At 31.3% G+C, this 23364-nt stretch overlaps 4 protein-coding genes across 8 annotated transcripts in view; 2 read left to right on the top strand and 2 right to left on the bottom strand.

Annotated features, from left to right (window-relative positions):
* The first annotated feature begins 879 nt into the window (after window positions 1-879).
* Window positions 880-6900, top strand: LOC119610298 (transcriptional regulator ATRX homolog). Its single transcript, XM_037965446.1, has 4 exons — window positions 880-1223; window positions 1427-3526; window positions 3590-4480; window positions 4745-6900. The coding sequence occupies exons 2-4, from the start codon at window positions 1483-1485 to the stop codon at window positions 5881-5883; spliced, it is 4074 nt and encodes a 1357-aa protein (XP_037821374.1). The 5' UTR covers window positions 880-1223; window positions 1427-1482; the 3' UTR covers window positions 5884-6900.
* Window positions 6901-7648: 748 nt separating this feature from the next.
* On the top strand, window positions 7649-8502 carry LOC119610305 (mediator of RNA polymerase II transcription subunit 28). The gene has a single exon (XM_037965459.1). The coding sequence runs from the start codon at window positions 7704-7706 to the stop codon at window positions 8331-8333; it is 630 nt and encodes a 209-aa protein (XP_037821387.1). The 5' UTR covers window positions 7649-7703; the 3' UTR covers window positions 8334-8502.
* Window positions 8503-8699: 197 nt separating this feature from the next.
* On the bottom strand, window positions 8700-11359 carry LOC119610303 (zinc finger protein 33A). Its single transcript, XM_037965455.1, has 4 exons — window positions 11016-11359; window positions 10220-10952; window positions 10078-10158; window positions 8700-9878 (listed from the first exon to the last, which is right to left on the bottom strand). The coding sequence occupies exons 1-4, from the start codon at window positions 11178-11180 to the stop codon at window positions 8989-8991; spliced, it is 1869 nt and encodes a 622-aa protein (XP_037821383.1). The 5' UTR covers window positions 11181-11359; the 3' UTR covers window positions 8700-8988.
* A 5224-nt stretch (window positions 11360-16583) lies between these two features.
* LOC119610302 (facilitated trehalose transporter Tret1) overlaps window positions 16584-23364 on the bottom strand; it is a 31544-nt gene continuing 24763 nt past the window's right edge. For 2 of the 5 annotated variants that reach the window (XM_037965452.1, XM_037965450.1), the window contains exons 2-8: window positions 22421-22623; window positions 22050-22186; window positions 21759-21869; window positions 21576-21661; window positions 19801-19917; window positions 17184-18692; window positions 16584-17126 (exon numbers count right to left, since the gene is read on the bottom strand). In XM_037965452.1, the coding sequence (XP_037821380.1) occupies window positions 16836-17126; window positions 17184-18692; window positions 19801-19917; window positions 21576-21661; window positions 21759-21869; window positions 22050-22186; window positions 22421-22455 (2286 nt within the window). In that variant the 5' untranslated portion in view covers window positions 22456-22623 and the 3' untranslated portion in view covers window positions 16584-16835. Of the gene's footprint in view, window positions 17127-17183; window positions 18693-19800; window positions 19918-21575; window positions 21662-21758; window positions 21870-22049; window positions 22187-22420; window positions 22624-23364 lie in introns of those variants that run through there. The other 3 variants (XM_037965453.1, XM_037965449.1, XM_037965454.1) reach the window with 3 other exon arrangements.

Below are 23364 nucleotides of genomic sequence, written 5' to 3'. Positions count from 1 at the left end.
AAACTTTGAATTTGAAAAGACGCCAGAACTAGATAGATAGATAGATGATAGATAGATAGATAGATAGATAGATAGATAGATAGATAGATAGATAGATAGATAGATAGATAGATAGATAGATAGATACAAACATACATACAATAGATAGATATATATGTATGTGTATACATATGTAGAAGGATAAGTAGACAAACTTCAGACTCTTGAATAACAAACTTGGAACTTAAAAAGACGCCAGAACTAGTCCTCCCTAGAACTAGATAGATAGATACATACATATATGGATAATTATAAAGGCCTGCACAAGACAACAATAATGCGACAATTTAAAAAAAAAAATATCATGTGCGCCATCATAAGCACACGAAATTTTTTAGCAAATTGTCGCATTATTGTTGTCTTGTGCACTAGATTATTATTAGATTGTCTATTAGAAAGATAGATAGATAGATAGATAGATAGATAGATAGATAGATAAAAAGATAGATAGATGAAAGGTTGGATATATAAATAAACTTCTTGAATAACAAACTTGTAAAGACGACAAAACTAGAAATTATTTCGAAATCAAATTGAATAATAGATAAATACGAATTTTCTTCAAATTCAAGAAAATGTTGAAATTTTTTAAATTTCTATATTTTTCATCAAAGAGTTTAAAAATCTCATTGCAATATGTTTCCAATATTGCAGAAAATTTAATTTTTATTGAAATCAGTTCTCATAACAATTCTGTAAATTCACAATTATTCGATTACTTTTGAAAAATATCAAAAAAACAGGCAACACTATTTTACACTCTGTGTTTAGTATTCACAAAAAACAACTGATTCAATTGCAACTCTGTATGAAAACTCAACACAGTTTAACTCTCTATACCTGAAACAGTTTTTTCGTACACTTTTTTAGCGGCGTTTCTTTTGGCTGAGGAGAAAAAAACATAATTTGCAAAACTTTTTCACACTATTTACAATATAAAAAATGTTTAAACAATAAAGAGAATAATGGAATTTTGTTAACAACTCAATATTTCTAAAGAAATGTAAGTGGAAACGAGTTGAAAAAGTGAACTTTCCGATAAAAAGTTCAGCAAAGTTGAGAAAGAAAAAAACGAAACGACAATTATACTTGAGAATTGAAGTGAAGCTGCAGCGAGCAGAAAAAAAAGAGAAAAAAGTAAAATAAGGAAAAAAATTGGAAAACTTAAGAAATCTATGAAAAAAGTAAGTAGTTTCACAAAAAGATTAGTTTTCTAAAATAAAAAAAAAATCTTTTGCAATTTTATGTGTGTTAGTGTTAAAGCAAACACGCTGAGACATGTTTAAGTTTGTTTTAACATTAAATTTGCATGCACTCTACGAAAGATAATGTATAGAAAGAAACGGAAAATTGCTTACCCAACAAACATTTGTTTATCTTTTTTCAGATTTTCTCCTTTTAAAACTTATAGAGTGTGGACGGCATTAAAAAATTACCATATAAATGGGCAAAGAAACATCCACCAACGATTTGGTCTGTCATAATACAAATGATGCTAAGAAAACTATTGAGGAAAACAAGGAAAACTCTTTAAAAGATAAAAATTCCATACAAAACGATAACACCACAACAACAACAGCAGCAAATAAAGGTAGCAAATTGAATACAAATAAAACTGAGGAAGAGGTATTGGAGGATGAAAACAGTAACGACAGCAGCACAAGTAACGACACAAAAGCCACCACCAGCTCAACTAACAATTCCTCCAGTACCTCAACATCTAAGGAGACTACAAAGAGTAAAACTTCATCATTAGCTACGGACCAGTCAGCAGCTAATAAAGAGCAGAATACAGAAGAAAAATCCGATAAGCCAGAAGAACCACAATTCCGCGTTGCCTCCAATAATAATACGGGTTTTAAATTACGTATAGTACCTTTAGAGAAATTACTCGAAAAGCCTAGAGAAAAAGAAGTAACTAAGGAAAAGAAACGCTCTAATTCACCTGAGCTAAAGAAAAGATTGGAAAAAACTGAAAGATCTACAAGATCCGCAAAACCTCCGTCAGATAAAGCAGTTAGACGTTTACCCGAACGATCTCGCAAACCTGTATCTTTTGTGGAAATCTCTGAAAGTGAATCGGAGGAACTAGATTCCGTTAAAGAAGGCAAAAGTGAGTCGGATTCCTCAGAAGAAGAGATACGGCCGCCTGTTAAAAGAGCAGCTAAAAAAGAAACTGCTGTTAAACGACAAACCTTAGCCCGCCCACCATCTCCTTCCAGCGTTAGACGTTGTGTAGTGAAACTAAAACGTTGCACATTAGCCGATTTTAAGAATCTTAAATCCAAACACAACAAAAAAGCTAAAATGAATGGTGGTACCGAGAAGCCTTCGACTTCGGCTGCACGACGAAAACGTATTTCATCTGACAATGATGATTCCGATTTTGAAATGAAACAAAGCGATTCTGATGAACGCATTTCCGGCGCAGAGGATAATGCCGAGGAGCCCGACAGCCAAAGGGACAGTAGCGATAGTGAGGTAATACCTACACGCAAAAGACGTGTATTCCAAAAAGGTAAAAATTCCGATAATTCCGATGAGGATTTCGAACCTGACAACAAGAAATCTAAAAAGAAACGACGACGAATTCGTAAAAATTCCAGCGATGAGTCGGATGATGATGACGATGATGATGAAGATGGAAAAAAGGACAAAGGCAAACGTAAAGACATACGTAAAATTATAAAAACTTCCGAACTTAATATAAGCACCAAAACCGCCACCAAGGAAGAGGAAGAACGTCGCAAACGTATCGAGGAACGTCAAAAACTGTATAATCAAATCTATGAGAAACCCGAAAGTGTGGAGGTAACCGAATTGGTTTTAGATTTTGACCCCGAATCCAAGAAGACTTTACTAGAGGTGGACAAGGGTCTAATGAAAAAACTTAAACCCCATCAGGTAACAGGTGTAAAATTTATGTGGGATGCTTGTTTTGAGACTATAGAAGATGCTCAAGAGAAACCCGGTTCGGGTTGTATTTTGGCCCATTGCATGGGTCTGGGTAAAACTTGTCAAATTGTCACTTTATCTCACACTTTACTGGCGAATTCCAATAAAACCAATGTCGAGCGTGTACTCATCATTTCCCCCCTGAGTACTCTCAATAATTGGGCTCGTGAATTTAAATATTGGATGGGTTTTACCCGTAAACGCAACATTGAAATTTACGACATGTCCAAGTATAAAGATAAAAATACAAGAATTTTCAAATTAAATGAATGGTTCGAAGAGGGCGGTGTCTGCATTATGGGTTACGATATGTATCGTATATTAACCAATGAAAAGGCCAAGGGTTTGCGTAAAAAACAACGTGAACAATTACAACAGTCGCTGGTTGAACCGGGTCCCGATCTAGTGGTCTGTGATGAAGGTCATTTGCTAAAGAATGAAAAGACTTCGATTAGTAAAGCTGTTACACGTATGCGCACTATGCGACGTATTGTATTGACCGGTACTCCACTGCAAAATAATCTCAAGGAATGTATGTAAAAGCGATTTATTTTATTTTTCTATTTTTCTCAACTGTTTATCGTTTTATTTTCAGACTATTGTATGATTCAATTTATCAAACCCAATCTCTTGGGTACTTACAAGGAATATCTCAACCGTTTCGTTAACCCCATAATGAATGGTCAATATACAGACTCCACAGAACGTGATATACGTTTAATGAAACATCGTTCTCATATCTTGCATCAACTGTTGCAGGGTTGTATACAACGACGAGATTATTCGGTGCTGGCACCGTATCTACCACCAAAACATGAATATGTCGTCTACACCACTTTGTCTACACTGCAACAACTATTGTATGAACACTATATGACACACCAACGTGATATTGGCAGTTCCATATCCGAGGGTAAAGGAGCTCGTCTTTTCCAAGATTTTCAAGAATTAAGACGCATATGGACACATCCCATGAATATGCGCATTAACAGTGATTCAGTTATTCGCAAAAAAGTATTAGCTAATGATAATGATTCATTGGACGATTTCATTGACGACAATGATGATGACGAAGAAGAAGCAGCTGGTGGTGGTGGTTCTTCCTCAGACACTTCAGTAGATTCGTCAAAATCATTTGGTAGTGGTGGTGGTGGTGGAGGAGTTGGTGCCGGAGCCTCATCAAAGTCTCGCAAGACTAGAAATTATCGTCGCAATAATGCTGGCGATGAAAATGATAGTGATATAGAGGAAGTGGCACCGACACAGCAAGATGATCCCTCTGAATGGTGGAAACGTTTTGTGGCCGATAGAGAACTCAATAATATCAATCATTCCCCCAAATTGGTTATACTAATGAAACTATTGCAGCAATGTGAGCAAATTGGCGATAAACTATTGGTTTTCTCACAATCGCTGCAGAGTTTGGACACAATTGAACATTTTCTATCGTTGATTGATAGTAAAACTCGAGGTTATGAATATGAAGGTGAGTTACGAACTATATTATCAGTTTTTGATTAAAATTCTTAATAGAAAAGTTTTTGATTACAGAAAAATTTTGAATAGAAAAATTTCAATATTAACCAATTTTTTACAGAAAATTTTCAATATTACAGATTTTTTTATAGGAAATAGAAAATTTGCTATATTGAAACAGTTTTTATAGAAAATCTTTGTGTATTTTAAAAATTTTTTTAAGATCTTTGGTTGATTGAAATTGAAATTCTTATTTTTAACATTCTATTTGCAGGTGATGTCGGCGAGTTCACTGGCTTTTGGAGTTCCGGTACAGATTACTTCCGTTTAGACGGCTCGTGTTCGGTGGAGCAACGTGAATCCATGTGCAAGAAATTCAATGATCCTACTAACTTAAGAGCTCGTTTATTTCTAATTTCGACACGAGCCGGCGGTTTGGGCATAAATTTAGTTTCTGCCAATCGTGTAGTTATATTCGATGTCTCCTGGAATCCTTCCCACGACACCCAAAGTATTTTCCGTGTTTATCGTTTTGGCCAAGTGAAACCTTGCTACATATATCGTCTCATTGCAATGGGCACCATGGAACAGAAGTTATACGAACGTCAAGTGGCTAAACAGGCTACAGCCAAGCGGGTTATTGATGAACAGCAAATATCACGTCATTATAATCAATCGGATTTACAGGAACTCTACACATATGAATTGGAACCTAGTGTGCCACGAGAAATACCACTTTTGCCCAAGGATCGTTTGTTTGCCGAACTATTGTCGGAACATGAAAAATTGCTGTTCAAATATCACGAACATGACTCTTTGCTCGAAAACGAAGAAAGTGAAAATCTTAGCGAATCGGAACGTAAAGAGGCCTGGTCTGAATTCGAAGCTGAGAAGACGCGTACCGTACAGACCGCACAGTTTATGTCTTATGATCGTAGCGCTTATGGCGGCCAATATGGCAATGCCTCGGGTAGTGTTACTTCCAATAAAATATTCGGTTTTCGTTCGGATGTACTACTACAATTGCTTAACATGAAAATTGCTAAGGATCATCCTGAAATGACACAAAATCAAGTTATACAAGTAGTACCAACATATTTGAATACATTGTACAGCCAAATGAACAGTGGGGATCCTACTATGTATAAGGATCTTTTGTCATTGCATGCCACTCTGGCCCATCCGAGTGGCATGTACATGAATCCGTTATTATATGTTAATCAAAATCCACAGGCGGCTGGCTATTTTCAGGGTCAGACAGCCAATGGAGTTGTGGGTGGTAGTGGTGTTGGTGCTGGTCCTGGTGTGGGTGGTGTACAAATTGTTCCCAATCCAGCGGCTCAAGCTATGGGTGCTGCCCCGCCAAGACCAGCACCTGGTTTCGATCCGAATGAGGTTTACGAAATTGATTAAGTTTATAAATAATGTTGTAATCTTTACTTACACAACATTTAATTTCCTCGACCCACTATATCGTATATATACACACACACATAAACATACATATATAATTTGTAGACTAGGAGACTTTATAATTATTATTTTTTACGATAATTTAGCCCATTCTTTGTTTAATACATTACTGTTTTAAACCTCCAGCCCAAAACAATATATTACGATTTTCAAAGATTTTCCCCTCTTCTGTTTCATTTCTTTGTGTTAAATTTTATCTTTTTAGTTTTTCCTCCTTCCCCGTTTTGCTAAAAAGAAGTTTTAGAAAGTTTATATTTTTGTAAATTATTCTTTAAACTATTGATTGATCTCCCCCAAAACATAGTTTTAAAATTTATTTAAAATTCAATTAAAACAAACAACCTTATCTCTTCTTACTCCTAAAACCTTTTCCCTTTACACATTTTTGTACTTTCATTTCCAATTTGATAAGTTGATTTAGACGCTATTTAACAAAAAAAAAAAACATTATTTTTTATTTTTATATACAATTATTTTGTTTGTTAAAGAGAGCAGAGATTAAAACTCTTTAAATCAAATTTAAGTTAATTACTGTTTATTGAAGCTAAATATACATAATTTTTAATTTAATTTTAATTTAACAAAATACACACAACCAACCCCCTACACTTTATTAATAATAATTAATGAATATTACTTTACTTTAATATAACTTTTAACTTATACAAAAAAACATTAAATACAAAAAAGGATATTTAAAAAATCTTTGGTTTAGTTCCCTATTTAATAAGTTTAATAAAAAATAAATAAAAACAACAACAAAAACATAAAATGAAAAATCTTATAAAATAAAACTAATAATCCCTCAAAACACACACTCCTCTATATCAGTAAAGAAAAAACACACAATTTAAAAATATTTTTAAACTTATAAATTAATTATAAACAAACAAAAAATAAATAATTAATAAAAAACACACACACAATAAAAAACTCCCCATATAAAACAAACACCAGGTTAATTAGTAATAAAAATTATACAAAAAATAATATAATGATGATATTGGTGTTGAAATTTATTAATGGATTTCTTAATTCATGTGAAGACAGTGTAAGGAGTAAATTTTTAAAAACTAAGTATCAAGAGAAAACGATTTTAACTAAGAAACAAAATTTTCACTAAAAATTCGATTTAGACCAAAAAACATGAATTGTCTATAGAAAATTCTATAATATTAAAAGTTTTCTATAAAAAATATTAAAATTGAAATTATTGAAAATTTTCTTTAACAATTCTTCAAATTTCTATAAAAAAAATTCAATATTGAAAATTTTCTGTAAAAAAATTAATATTGAAAAATTAATCAATATTAAAAAGTTTATATAAAAGTTATTAAAAATTGAAATTTCATATAAAAATTATTAAAAATTGAAATTTTCTATATATTTTTTTTTTTAATTTGGCAAATTTCTATAAAAGTTATTCAATATTCTACATTTTTTATAAAAAAAAATACTTCAATTTTGAAGTTTTCTATAATAGTAAATAGTATCTCCTTTTTATTAAGTTTTTAATTTTTCACAAAAATTTTAACTTTTTAGGATTTTCAAACAAATTCTATTAAAAGGGATTTAAGTTTTAATACTCAACTATTAAAAAATCATACTTTCGACTTTCTTTACAAATTTTAGTAAACGACTTTTGAAATTTTTTCATCTAACTGGCAACTATAAAAATACAAGAAGTATTTTTTAGTCTGGCAGCCCTAATTAACAATTGTTTTGTTTTTTGTTTGCGAAAAATCGCAGAATTGATAAAAATGTCCACATCTTCCAATGGCAACCTAATGGATGAATTTGAAGAGGCTTTTCAAAATTGCCTGCTTTCACTCACCAAGCTAGAGACGAATACTGGCACCAATAAGGAAGAAGTCGAATTGGAAGTGCAAAAAACTACGAACCGTTTTATAGATGTGGCCCGGCAAATGGAAGCATTCTTTTTGCAAAAACGTTTCTTGGTATCAACTCTAAAACCCGATCAACTAATCAAGGATGAAAATCAAGATCTACGCATAGAAATTTCACGTAAAGAAGCTTTACTCAACAAACATTATAGTCGTCTGGAGGAGTGGAAAGCCTGTCTTTCGGATATACAACAAAATCCTGCTATACTTAATAGGCCAGTGGGTGGTCTGCCAGCAGGTTTGGGTGAGGCCGGTGGCAGCATGATTGGACCATCTGGATCTGCGGGACCTATGGGAGTGGGTGCCATGGCTGCTATGGGAGGACCACCGGGCCGAGGTGGTATGATGCCTAATGTTCCTGGTGCTATGGGTCCCATGTCACAAACGGGTGCGGCGGGGCAGCAGCAACAACATTTACAAAATCAAAAAATGTTACAGGCTCAACAAATGCAACAGTTGCGCATGATGGGCAAATTACTAAAGTAGTGATCATGTTTTTTGGAAATTATTTCAGTTTTATTTTTAAGCAGTAATTTTCTTATGGGATTATGTGGCGTATTAAATGAAGTAATTTGATATTCAGGAAGTTTTTAGTGGAAATTTTAGAAATACATACTATAAGAAGAAAATAAAAATTGTTTGATTTATAATTTAATGGATTTATTCTTTGTTTAATGGGTTCAATACTTTAGAAACATGTTTTTTTAAATATTTATACAAGATGTGGACTTATTTTCATTCAAATGACATTTAGACAGATATGAACATAATCCCATGCTAAAGACGTTTTTCCACTCAATTAAGTTGCACCATTTAAATAATAAGGCAAAAGAAGCTTAAATCTGCATTAAGTTTAATTTTTAATGTTTTATTTATATTAATATTAAATATGTTTACTAAGAAATACATTAAAGTGAATATTATTTATAATATTCTTATGAAAAATGTATGTCTTTGTTAAACTACGCGTAAGAAACTTAAAAGAAAATCCTTAAAATATAAAAATATTAGAACAAAATACATTATTTATTTATGTATGTAAGTGTTACGACTGAAGAATGTGTTGTGCTGATGAAGACGTTGATTAATATACATTACAAATATATGTACATAGTGGAATACTAGTAATATGATGGCCGTTTTAAACTGGAGCATTTTTGTGTTTTTTAACATGACGATTAAGACTAAATTTTAAATCAAAAGATTTTCCACATAAATTACATTTAAATTGGGATTTAGTGGGTGTAGTTTTTGGTGATTGTTGTTGTTCGGTGGCCAAATGCTGATCATAATGTTGACGCAATTGTTCAATGGTGGCAAAAGTTTCAGAACATTTAGCACAAGCAAATGTGTTAAAACTATTCTCAATATGAGCAGGAGGAACATTAGCCAAAGTTTCTTCTGCGGAATTTGTAGCATGTTCATCGTTATTCTCTTCCTGCTCTTCCTCGTCCGTTGTTGTGTTATTTAAAGCTGATTCTGTATGATATTCTTCAGGTGTTTCAGTATCTGTTTCTTGTGGGGTTCCTTCATCGTGATCCATGGGTTCAGTTTGTGTAACGAAGGAAGTGTTAGTATTTTGAGTATCGTGTATATCAGTATCATTGTCATAATCTTCAAAAACTGTTATATTTGTGTGGTCAACATCATGATCTTGTTCTGGTGCAGACATTGCAACAGTATTATTTAAAATTGACTCCTCATTGTGACTCTCAGTTTCTGTTATAGTGGCTGTCATGTGAGTTGTAACACGATGTTCTTCATTGACATGTGTTTCCAAATCAATTTGTTCCACAAAACCCTGATCACAATGGGCACAAAGAAATTTATAATTGATTATATTTTCTTCTGGTTCTTGACACATTTGTTCTCCTTCCTGCTGTTCCCCATATATAATATTATGACTTGTTTCCTGTGCGCTATGTGCATATGAGGTTTGTATGGTGGTCGGTGAGTTGGTTACGTGATTGTCATCTTCATTTGCATGTATTTGCCAAATATGATTTTCTCTTTCGTCCTCGGTGGTGAAAACTGAAAAGGGAAAAATTAAGTACGAGTAAGGAATAAAATTCGAGTTTTTTTAATTGTAATGAATTTTTAAGAACATAGAACATTTGTTAGACACCTAGCAGAATGTATATATTTTCGGAACGCCCTACAGATTCCTAGTCATTTGTAAACATTGTCTATTTAACTCTCAAATTTGAAAATTTAAAACGTTTATAATTACCTTTTGAACAGTATTCACAGGAATATTTCGTTAGCAGCTCATGTTGACGTAAATGTGATTTCATCTTCCTTGCCAAAACTCCTGCAAAAATAGTGTTTAGTTAAAAATAAAAAATAAATTAAACTCTTTTCAGGGCACTCGCCTTTTCCACATATTTTACAATTAATTTTGCCATGATTTGCACGTTTGTGTTCCCTTAAAGCATCTTTGGAACTGCACACAAAACCACACAATGTACACTTGACATGTTTATTGAGTGTATGCCATTTCATGTGGAATTTGAGACGTGCCGGGGTAGAATTTTTAAATTGCTTGCCGCAAATATGACAATCCATATCCCTGATTTCATGAGCACGTTGCATGTGCTGTTTATGTTCTTCCTGGTCGGGGGAAAGATGCTGGCATAGTTTGCATTCAACTTGTTGCTGTGCGGTAGGACTTGGCTCAGATACACTTTTATTTTGTAACACTAGCTGTGCTATCTGAGAGGATGAAGGCAATGTTTGTGACACTACTTCAGTGGCAGATTCTACTATATTTGTGGACTGTTGTGTTACTTCCGCCGGTATGGTAGCTGCCTCTATAACTTCTTCTTTAATGGGCACATGAGGTATGTTAAAGGGCGTTGCACCGTCATATTCCGTGTCACTCAAATCATCAACATATATAAAATCGCAAATAGTTTGCTCTTCATTCGTCTCATCCGGCAATTCGGTTTTGATTTTAACATTGGCGAGATTACCATTTGGTACATTGTAAAATTTGCGAAATTCATTTTGAGCATTAATGCAAGCGGCTCGCAATTCGAACACTTGCTCAAATTTGTGTATACAAGTATTACAGACAAACTGGGGATAACCATCGTTTTCAGCCACCTAAAAAATTAAAACTTACAAATTACACTCATCTTATAATATAAAAATAACCCCTAAACTTACCTCAATATTCCACTGTGCCAATTCTAAACGTATTAACATGATTTCTGAATGTTCCAGGGGTGACTCAAAAAGATGCTTGAGCTGCTGTTTGCTTGGTGTTACATAGTGTATGCCACAAGTACGGCAGGCCTTAATGTTTTCCAGAAATTCCGTATCTGTATCCATCTCTAATGGATTTTTTTATCTTTTCTAACAATTTATAATTAAATTTATTAAGTTTCCTTTTGAATTTGTTTTAAAAAATGTGTTTGCAGCAAGCCGTTTTTAGCGTTTTTTCTTAAGTATTCATCAGAAAACTACAAAGTAGTGTTGCCCTCACTTGTTCTAGCGTTTGTTTTTACAAATCAATATCAAGTATTGCCAGACTTTAAAAATCGTTTACACCTACATATTGCTCTCTTTGAGCTGTCAAACGTTTAGTTTGTGTTTTTTTATATGTCGGTCAAGTGGTTTTTGTTTGGTGATGAATTTTAATAAAATGTTAACAAAAATATTGTTTAAAATAGTGTAATTATATTAAATATATGTAAGGTAAGTGTTTGATATAATATATATTATTAAAACAAATTATTTCCCATTTAAATATAAAAACAAATTTGTTTGCTTCAACAATCCAAAAAATTTGCAAAGAATTGGTGTTTAAAAAGAAAATGCAAAAAAGCGTCTATAAACAAAAAACACATGACTTTGTTTATATCTGTATTTTTCTTTTAATTTCTAATTCGTTACAAAACATAAATGTTTTAAGAATTGTTTGTTATTAAAAACGTTGAAAAACGAAAATAATTAATTAGATCGAAAAATTTTTTTACAAATAAAAATAAGTTTTAATTTTGTCAAGAAAATGTTATGCGTAATTGGCCCATTAAAAAAACAATTTTAAAACACATTTGTTATTCTAATAAAAACCATGTCTAAATCGATGCCCACTTGATCCGAGCATCTATGGAAGGTCCACGGGGTAATATTGTTATGCTCATTTGTTTATCTTATTAGAATCCTCCTCATTCGTAAATTGCTTAGTTCAGATGTTGAAAATGTTAACGAGAGACAAAGCAAAAACAAAAAACATATGGTTTTGTTTACATTTGTGTGTTTCTTTCGTTTTGTAATTCGTAACAAAATAAACATTAAAAGCGAATCTATACGAAATAAAGTCAGTGTCGAATATGTTTAATTTTTTTATATGTATCACGCCATTTACACGATGATTTTTCGCATGTTTGTCCAGACGTCTGTTCAAGTTTGGCGCATTTTACATGTAGACTTTTCAGACGTCTTTTTTTTCCAATTCTCTTCTTGTTTGTTTGTATTTTAAGTTTGCTTAGCTACTCCTGCAGCAAAGACTATCTTGGCCCGATAGTCCAATTTATAAAATTTACAAAATTGAGTTTTATTTTGTTCTCCGATTTATTTTAAGTAAATAAACAAATTGTTTAATAGTAAAACCCATGGCATAAACTTTGAAAGTTAGAAAATATTAAACAAAATAATCAGCTGCCTTATTGACTTCACCTGTAAATTAATACATCTTGGTGAAACCTATAAGTTGTTATGATAGTTGACAATATCGTATATAAAAGTCGATAAATTAATATTTAAATGTTTTTGTAGATAGCGCCTTTTTTTCGTGAATAAATTCGCTAATTTAGGTCGGAGGAGTCCAATTTCTTCTGTAGAAATTTGTTTTGATGCAATACATTATAATCAACAATAAAATCGATTTTGAATTTTTGGTAAGTTAGGGCCGTTTGCGTTTCAGGTGACGATACATACAATGAATTCGCTCTGTTGGCTTAATTCGCCGACGAAACGACCCTTCAGACGATCACACTTTACGTACGACAAGTCTAATGAAAAAGTAAATTGGAATGGAAAAATGAAATAAACATGGAACATTTTGTTGTTGCCGAACAGTCACCACCTTATGTGAATTCGCCTTTAATGACTTGTATCCAAATCTTATAGATTATAAGGTGAAGTCCAATGCAAATTCATGGTAGAAGTTCAGCAACAACAACATTTTACATGTATTTTGTGTTTTCATGAAAAAATATATACCGAATGTTGCTAAAGGGCCCTTCAGACGAACGAAGTAAGATGGAACATCTGTTTCACTTTTTTTCTATGTGTTTACATAAAAATACATCCCTGATCTAATGCGACTTGCTTGTTTTTTGAATCATTTCAAAAAATGAAGAGAGCCATACGACTGTCAAATTTTCCATCCGCGTTTAGACGATCCCATCCGTTCTCTTCTACACAAAATTTTGACAGATCGTATTACTTGTGTGCTCGTGTGAAGTGGGCTTAATGGATAATTTTACTCCGGCGGAGTAGTTTTCAAAAATTGACTTTAACGTAGCTGCCGCCGTCCGGGTAAATACTTCTTATGCGTTCTGTTACATAAAGCTCTCCGATTAGATATTTTCCAGTTATCACGTTATCTACATAGTGAATATATAAAATAATATTGTTTAATTTGTTAATATTTAATAAGATAGAACTGTATGAGTTTCTTTATATAAAATATTCCGGAACAGATTTTTTTTAGTTAATCATGTTACCTAAACAGTGTTAATATAAAATATAAAACAATAATAGTTGTGTTTTGTTGCTATCAATGAGTGTTAACGCTTAAAGTTAGCAACAAAACGAACATTACCTGACTTGGCATCACTCCACAGAAGAAATCTGCTAAATCTTGAAATTATTTACATTTTCTTAAAAAAGGTTTTTTTATTTGATATTTTTTTTGATTTAAATTTTATTTTAAAATATTTTTTTATTGTTTGACATAAACACATTAATATTTGTATTTTTATTTTTGAATTGGTAGCACTTTTATCGACGTTAAAATTAACTTGTATAATTTTACACGTTAACTCCTAACGTTTATAAATTTTAAATTTATATGAAATTGCCTTTGAACGTTAGCAACAAAACACAACTAATGTTTAATGTGTTAACATTTAATAGAAGAAAAAATATTTTTCTTAAATACAATTTTTGTATACATACATACTAGGGTGATCGACTCGATTTTTCAACCGGTTTTTTCTGCTTTACCAGTGTCGGTTTTTTCTTAATGTTGATTTTTCGAATATCGAATAACCCGGTTTTTTTTTGCCTATACAAATTTCCTAAACAGGGCTTTTAAAATAAGCTAGGATTACATAGTACCTTATGTTTAACAGAAGTGTCCCACTTTTTTCCTAATTTTTTCATATTAAAGAAATAATGTAAATCAGACGACTAGATCTAAAGTTATAATCTTTTAAACTGTTAAAAATCATTTCGGGCCATGTTTTATTAATCAAATTTAAACATAAACATTAAGTTTTTCAAATTAAAGTATATTTTTTATTTATAATGAAAACCCGGTTAACCGGTTTTTTCTGAATTTGAAAAATATCAACCGGTTTTTTTAAAATGTCAACTATTCGAAAACCGGTTTTTGGAAAATGTCGAATAATCGATCACCCTAATACATACCAATTATGCCATTATTTAAATAAAATAATATTTGTTTACTTGTTTGGTATTTTAAGATTTTTTACATAAATAATTCAAAATACTAACGAAATTTTTCTCTGTGTTTAAATATAAAAATGTAAACAATAACAAACTTTGACAGCTACGTAAACCAGTCGATTGAGTAACACCACCTTATGTGAATTCGCCTTGAAGTTGGCGAATTCATGAAATTTTTTATACATCTGATTGTTTTTTTGTCCATGGAAATTTTCGGGCTAAACTCCATATAAAAAAATCTCTCAAACCTGATGCTGTCAAACTACATATATAAAAAATCTCATGAATTCGCCGCAAAATTAAATGACTTCACCATGGCGAAACTAATAAGGTGAAGTCATTTCAACAGCTGATTTTTTTTTTGTCCATGGAAATTTAGCCCGACGCTGTCAAACTCCATAAATAAAAAATTTAATGAATTCGTTGCAAAATTAAATGACTTCACCTTATAATCTATTCGCCTTGGACTTCACCTTATAGTCTATTCGCCTTGATTATAAGGTAGTGTCGTCTGTGAATTCAGAAAAACATAGCGAATTCATTTTATTTTTTATATATGTTCAAAAATAACAGCTGATTTGGAAATTTTTTGACATGTTATTTTTCAAAACGAGGACGTTATTAATTTCACTTGTATCTAAGCTTACCTTCTATAAATACCCCTTAGAACTGTCTACACGTGATATAAATTCTAAGATTTTTCTTATTAGACATATAAGACATTATTTATCAGAAATCTTATGATAAACATAATCTAAGAAAGCAATTGCATTTAACTCAAATAATAGTTTTCAACATCAGCAAAAACACAAAACTCCAAAGAACATAAATACACTGAAAATAATCCATGCTCAACTTTACGAAAAAAAAAAAAATTCGTAACTTCTTTTTTTCGTAATATTTACAAAAATTTCGTGTATAATACGAAATATTATTTAAGGGCCCTTCAGACGATCACACTTTACGTACGACAAGTCTTATGAAAAAGTGAAATGAAATTCCATCCGTATGACAAAAAAGAGAATAAAAGTCGTATGATATTTTTAGTGTTTCCACGATTGGTATAAAAAAATTACAAAGATGGAAACAGTTGTTTCACTTTTTTTTGTATGTGTTTACATAAAAATACATCCCTGATCTAATGCGACTTGCTTGTTTTTGGAATAATTTCAAAAAATGAAGAGAGCCATACGACTGTCAAATATTCCATCCGTATTTCCTTTCAATGTGTGATGATTTCGTTACATATTGCGTTTAGACGATCCCATCCGTTCTCTTCTATACAAAATTTTGACAGATCATATTACTTGTGTGCTCGTGTGAAGGGGGCTTTAATAAGACCCTTTTCTATTTTTACGAAAGTACGAAAACCTTTCGTAATACTTTTTTCTTAAATTTTAGCGAAATTAAACATAATGATATTAATTATATTATCGTTAAATAAAACTACAAACATTTTTATAAAAATTAAGAAAAAGTATAATATAATTCACGAACTATTTTCATAAAAAAAATTAAAAATTCGTGTGGAGAATAATTTTTAACTAAAATTAGAAAAAATATTTTAAAATGAAAAAAAAAAAAAAAAAATGTTTGCATAAATTAATATTTCGTAAATTTTACCATATTTATTCAAAATTCACTTTTTTCAATTTATGTATTTAATTTAATTTTTCCAATATTATTTTGCATTATACTAAAATATTTCGTACAATTTCGTTTATATTACGAAATAATTTCGTGGTGCGAAACAACGAAAGATTCGTACAATGTACGACATTTTTCGTATATATTAGGCATGGATTTTTTTCAGTGTATTAAAAGGCTTTATACGCATTTTCCAAAACTAAAGTTTTACTATTTATAGTATTTTTGCTGGAGATTTAATACAAAACACTATTTTCCATACAATATGATAATTATGAGTGATCACAGATTTATGGTGTTTCCTGAATTGGAACGTTTCCCTATTATCTCTATTGGGGCGTTATTTAAGGATTGTGAAACAAAATATCACCCTTATTAGGGTAATTCCAAATTTTGTATAAAATTTTATTTACTTTTTTAAATAAATTTATTTTCCTAAAATTAATCACAATTTTATTTTTGTTGTGTTCTTACTTGAAGTTTAATATGATACAACAAAATTAACCTATTTTGTGGCACTTTTTATATTAATTAAATAAAATATTTTGTGTATTTTTTCTCCGTAAAGAAATACAATTATGGTCCACATAATACTTAAAAGTACACAAATTAAATCTAATCTAAAAGAAACCAACAAAACTATAAATGAGTAGTGTTATTCTCTTCGTACGCCATATTGGTAAAGCCACCTTGATTACCATTAGAATTATTGTTATTGTTATGTTGTGGTATGAAATCGCTTTGTTGTAATTGTATGATTTTTGCCTCCGTATAGGGACCAATGGGTATTTGTAAGTTGTCCAAATTATCCAGGTGTATGGGACAGGTTTGTTGATTTTGTTGCTGTTGTTTTTGCAGTCTTTCTTGTTTTTGTTGCTTTTTGCAGAGAAGATTTTTATCGGATTTTTTCGAAAAGTGAGCCTCAATTTCCTAAAAAGAGATAAATATTAGTATTTATTTTGTTACACTTCTTTTTTTAATACTAACGCCTAAAGTTCTGCCTTCCGTTTCCGGCAATGTAAAGTATAAGGTTATAGCTCCCACAAAAGCTACTATCGAATAGAACCAAAATGTACCCGGCAGAGTTAGAGTTGTCAACATTTGCAAAAATAATTTATTGGCCAAAAAGCCAAATATATAACCCAGAGCACTAACCAAACCAGAGGCTGTACTGCGCACAGGAGCAGGAAATACCTCACCTATCAAAATCCAAGGAATCATGCGTATACCAAAGTGGGCAAAAAATGCTGCTCCTAATAGTAGAATAAGAGGAACCCATACCAAGTTATTTTTCTCCTGTTTGGGAACTTTTAATAGAATCTCTTTAGGTATGGGAGATTGTCCTTTTGGTGTATTGGGTTTTACGGTTGTTGTTGTAGTTGAGGTCATAGTGCTTAAAGTTGTTGAGGAAATAGAAACTTTACTTGCTGGCCTCATAGTAGTGGTCCAATTTTCTTCAGTCTCATTTGAATCCTCCAAATCAAAATGTGGCGTTGTCTCGGTGTAGTTGGATATACTGTCATCATAATCTAAATCTTTCAAGTCCACAAATGTTATATTATAAGGTTCCAAAGTCGTGTCTTCCATAGCTGCTTGCCTTCTTGAACGAGTTTGATTGCTCATAGTCTCAAAATCATTTAAGGTAGTCATTTCTACCATTTCCTCTGGAGCCTTTAGCAATAAAGCTTTTTCTTCACTTTCAAATATTTTCGTTATGTTTTCACGTGATAGGATACTATCCTTAGAGACAACTGAGGAGGCATTTACCACCACATTGTTAATGGCAAAACCGGGCACTATCTTTAGATAATGGGCATAGGTGGCAGTGCCAAACCAACACAAAGCCACACCAACTGTTGATATCAACACCAATGGTCGTTTACCCGAAAAATGTATAAGAAATACACACAAAATAGTGGCAATCATTTCGGCTACTCCCAACAATATGGTAGCATGATATTTATTAATGGGAGCCTTTAGTGTATGGAATATTTGTACAGCATAGGTTTGCAATGATGTTTTACCCGAAAAATGTCCCACAAAAAAGGTGAAAGCCACCAATAAGAAAGGCACCAGGAAGGAGCGTTTTCGAAACATACGGAAACGTCTGAAAAATGTCTTACCACCAGTTGCTTGCATACGCACTTCTTCTGCTTGCTCTTCCAAAGCCGGTTGTGTTATTAATTCATCGTATAGTCTATTAAATTCCTCTTCAATATGCTGTTCCGACACCCAACCGCGCAACCATTGCAACGCTTTAATGGCTTCACGAAATCTTTTTTCACGTATTAGCCAATGCGGCGACTCGGGCACAAAACATAATGAGATTATAGAAATCACCGGAAAAGCTGAACTCACAGCTGCTATTGTACGCCAATCCATTAATGAACCCATTATGAATTGTATGAAAACACCTGTAATGACACATGTTGATCCCAATGCCGATAAAATGCCACGATATTTGGGTTCTGTTATTTCTGCTACATACGTTAGAACCTAAAAAAAACAATAGAAAACAATTGTTTTTTATATTAATTAAATTAATGAAAATCTAATTAAGTTTAAAGAATGTTTTAATATCTTTGCAATTTTAATGATTACATTGTGTTTTTCGATTTTAATGGAAATTATAAAATTTAAAAGTACACCGCTAAAGTTTTAACATTATATTTGATTAAATGAAAATTTTTATAAAAAATGTAATTTTTTGGGTATATATATTAAATTACAATCGGGATTATAGGGTATAATCCAGACTATAATCCTAACAATAGACTATAGTTTGGACAATAGAATAGACTATAGTCTGGACTATAGAATAGGATATAGTCTGGACTATAGAATAGGATATAGTCTGGAATATAGAATAGACTAGACTATAGTCTGGACTATAGAATATCTGGACTATAGAATAGTCTGGACTATAGAATAGGATATAGTCTGGACTATAAAATAGACTATAGTCTGGACTATAGAATAGACTATAGTGTGGACTATAGAATAGACTATAGTCTGGAGTATAGAATAGACTATAGTCTGGACTATAGAATAGACTATAGTGTGGACTATAGAATAGACTATAGTCTGGACTATAGAATAGACTAGACTATAGTCTGGACTATAGAATAGTCTGGACTATAGAATAGTCTGGACTATAGAATAGTGTGGACTATAGAATAGTCTGGACTATAGAATAGTGTGGACTATAGAATAGTCTGGACTATAGCATAGTCTGGACTATAGAATAGTCTGGACTATAGAATACACTATAGCCCGGATTATAGAATAGACTATAGTCTGGACTATGGTCAGAAGTATAAACCAAACTATAGTCTGGACTATAGAATAGACTATAGCCTGGATTATAGAATATACTATAACCTGGATTATAGAATAGACTATAGTCTGGACTATGGTCAGGAGTATAAACCAAACTATAGTCTGTACTATATACTTGTATAGGGTCAGGAGTATAGACTAGACTATAGTCTGGACTATAAACAAGGCTATATTCTGGACTATAGGCAATAATATAATCTGGACTGAAGACTAGACTATAGTCTGCACTACTACATATAAATATTTAAAAATTCATAATACTTACCGGTGCCTCCATTAGACCACCGCCAAGACCGCTTAAGCACAGGGCCGCATATAAATGTTCGGTTTTGGTGGCAAAATGAAATAACAGCCATGATGCCAAAATGGGTAAATTGACAAACTGTTAAATTAAAAGAAGTTAAGATATATAAGTATAAATACTAGCTATACCCAGTGTGCTTTGCTACCCTAAAAGCAATATAAATAAAAAAACCTACTTAAAAATTTTGAAAATTCTAACTGTAATAGATTTCCAGATATAAAATTTTTTACAATTCACCAATTTTTCCAAACGTTAATTAAGACTTTAATGTAATCGATAAAATTTTTTTTAAATCTAATAGTTTCCTAGATATACGAAATTATGTATTTAATTCCTATAGGAGGTGCCAAGCCTCCATTGAAAGTCCGCCCGTTATTCTCTAAATGTTCACATGTATGTCAAAGATCTTCATGTAGAATTTGAAGATTCTAGCTCTAATAGTTTCTCAGATATACGAATTTTTCTATTTTATTCATATGGGGACTCACAGACCCCCAGATGAAAGTCCGCCCTTTTTTCTAAAATGTTCAGATGTATAATAAAGTTCTTCTTGCAAAATTTGAAGAATCTTGTTCTATTAGTTTCCCAGATAAACGAAATTTTGTATTTAATTCATATTGGAGGTGCCAAGCCCCCCATTGAAAGTCCGCCCGTTATTCTCTGAATGTTCACATGAATGTCAAAGTTCTTCAATTAAAATAGTTTCTTAGATATATTAATTTTTCTATTTAATTTATGTGGGGGCTCCAAGCCACCCCTCCCCCCATGATGAAAGTCCGCTCTTTTATTCTCCAAAATGTTCAGATAAATATTTGAGTTCTTAGTGCAAAATTTGAAGAATTTTGTTCTATTAGTTTCCCAGATAAGCGAATTGTTGTATTTTATTAATATGGCTGGTGCCGCTCCCCTCATGGGTAGTTCGCCAATTTATTTTCCAAAATGTTTACATGGATGTTAAAGTTACTCGCGCAAATTTTTAATAGTTTCCAAGATAAACGAATTTTTGTATTTAATTTATATGGGAGGTGCCACGCCCCCTAATGCTAATCCATCCACTTTTTGTCCTAAGTAATCATATTGCTACTAAAATTGCTCCGACAGAATTTGGAAGACTCTAACTGTTATATTATCTCAGATATACTGATTTAATATTTTTTTAATATAGGCCTGACACATCGCCCACTTGAAATTTCAACATAAAAAGTAGCCTATAGTTCCTTCCAGACATACAGGAAGACACTGTGAAAATTTCAGGAAAATCGGTCCAGCCTTTTAGCAGCCTATAAAGTCCAAACAAACATACATACATACAAACACACTTTCATTTTTATATATGTATATAGATAGATGATCAATTTTGAGAATAACCATTCAACAACTACATATGTATTTCAATTAAGGGTTTTAAATATCAATATGGACGGATTCGATGGAGTTTTAATAACTAAACAATTTTGGCACAAACATCTTTCATTATCTGAATTGTTATTAAAATATATTACTGTCTGAACTAATAAAATTGCCAGAGGTTCCATTTTGTTCTTAATGGGACCATAACACTCACAAAGGGTGAACAATTAATAGTAATGAAACCTGAAATTGTAATTTAAAATATGTATATAAATATATATAAATTCGCCAGATTTTGCCTGAATTCAGTTAAAACTTCGCCTTGATCCAAACACGAAACCAATTTATTTAATTTAATTAAATATTTGTTCAGCTATATTTCTCACCTGCATAGCTCTTCTCTTTCCAATGGGTTGTGTTAATATACCCGAAAATAAACAGCCCAAGGGTACGCATATCAAATTTATAGAACCTAAAAGAGAAGAGATGAAATACACATACAAATGTATGTATGTAAATATGTATGTTAGTACAAGTTAGCTCATAAAAGTTTTAGCATAAATACTTACTAAACCATGAAATTTCATCTCTATTTAATACTATGTCACTGGGTTCTCTGCCATCACCACCTTGTATGGCGGGTATAACAATTGTTGGGAATCCCAATGTCATGCCATAAACTATTTGAAAAATAAAAACAACCAAATAATGAGAAACAGAAAACACAAACAAAACAATTAAGTGTTAAATGTGATAAATATCGTCATAAACAAATTCACGCATTTTTTATTATTATTTTTATTGTAAAAAATAATAAAAAAAAACACAATTTGTATAGGGATGTATATTAAAATAATTACCAAAAAGTAAAATGTTTTTAACACTAACGGCTAAAAATTGTGGTAACGCTTGTCTGAAATTACTGATTTCCTGTGAATCACTCATCGAAAAACCACGATTGCCATTTTGCATAAACAATGGACGATCATTAACCGCACTACAAAAAAAAAAAAAAATAAATAAATAAATAAAAAACAATGACAATGAAAAATAGTTTCACTGTAAATTACAAAAGTTACAAAATAAATTCATTATGTTTGTTTTATTTGCTTATACCAATTAACAATTATATAATTAATTATTTTTATATATTTTTGGGGATTTTTTTTTTACCTTATAATATAAACAAAATACAATTAATAATAAATTTATGCCAATAAACAATATTTACCCATTTTTTATATCTGCTGATTTATTCATATCCATAATTGTGTGATGTGTTTAAAATAATTTAAATTGTATTAATTATAATTGTGTTTCTTTTTGTGGTTAAAATTGTTTTTATTATTTCTACTCTAATAAGGTGTTGATGTTTTTTGGCATTTTTATATTTATTTTGTATTGTTATTATTGTTTCGTATACTTTGTAATAAACTGTTTAAAAATGTTTAACCAAATTATTGTCATTGTAAAAAAAAGAAACTTATTATAATAATAAATAACTTTTTTTTTATTTTTTTCGTCACATTTAACCACTAATTTTAAATTGTAAATAAAAGCAATAAAAATTTATCTAGTACAAGTGATAAATATTATTGTCAATATTTTAGATTTGATCTAAAATTAGCATTTGTGCATTTGTTTACAGCAAGTTGTAGGACTTGTTTTTTTTTGCGAAATCAGTTAAATTAAGATAAATTTCGTTTAATTAATAGATTAGTTAAACAAATTTTTGATTTTTAAACTAGAAGTAGACTATAATCTACTCTTTAGTCTAGACTATAGTCTAGTTTTTAATCTATGCTATAGTATAGTCTTTAGTCTAGTTTTAGACTAAACTATGGTCTAGTCTTTAGTCTAGAATATAGTATTTTCTTTAATGAAAACTATAGTCTAGTTTTTAGTCTAAACAGCAGTTCAATCTTTATTCTAGACTATTGTCCAGTATTTAGTCTTGATTATAGTCTAGTTTTTAGAGTAAACAGAAGTTCAGTCTTAGTCTAGTCTTTAATGTAGACTAAAGTATAGTACATATTTAATGTAGATTATAGTCTAGTCTTTAATCTATGCTATAATATAGTCTTTAGTTTTACACCAGACTATGGTCTAGTCTTTAGTCTAGAATATGGTCTATTCTTTAATGTAAACTATAGTCTAGTTTTTAGAGTAAATAGT

Source organism: Lucilia sericata, unplaced genomic scaffold (genome assembly GCF_015586225.1).
Source record: "Lucilia sericata isolate MDLA Ls3-8-SP2 unplaced genomic scaffold, ASM1558622v1 Contig001150F_arrow, whole genome shotgun sequence".
Taxonomy (NCBI): domain Eukaryota; kingdom Metazoa; phylum Arthropoda; class Insecta; order Diptera; family Calliphoridae; genus Lucilia; species Lucilia sericata.
This window is presented reverse-complemented; position numbering and strand designations above follow the sequence as displayed.

Bases quoted from the DNA above. Each gene is read 5' to 3' on its own strand.
- LOC119610298 (XM_037965446.1), top strand. From the start codon at position 1,483: ATGGGCAAAGAAACATCCACCAACGATTTGGTCTGTCATAATACAAAT. The intron at 3,527-3,589 runs GTATGTAAAAGC...TTTTATTTTCAG, and splicing joins GCAAAATAATCTCAAGGAAT to ACTATTGTATGATTCAATTT. The intron at 4,481-4,744 runs GTGAGTTACGAA...TTCTATTTGCAG, and splicing joins TCGAGGTTATGAATATGAAG to GTGATGTCGGCGAGTTCACT.
- LOC119610305 (XM_037965459.1), top strand. From the start codon at position 7,704: ATGTCCACATCTTCCAATGGCAACCTAATGGATGAATTTGAAGAGGCT.
- LOC119610303 (XM_037965455.1), bottom strand. From the start codon at position 11,180: ATGGATACAGATACGGAATTTCTGGAAAACATTAAGGCCTGCCGTACT. The intron at 10,159-10,219 runs GCGAGTGCCCTG...CTATTTTTGCAG, and splicing joins TTGTAAAATATGTGGAAAAG to GAGTTTTGGCAAGGAAGATG. The intron at 9,879-10,077 runs GTAATTATAAAC...TTCCCTTTTCAG, and splicing joins CTGTGAATACTGTTCAAAAG to TTTTCACCACCGAGGACGAA.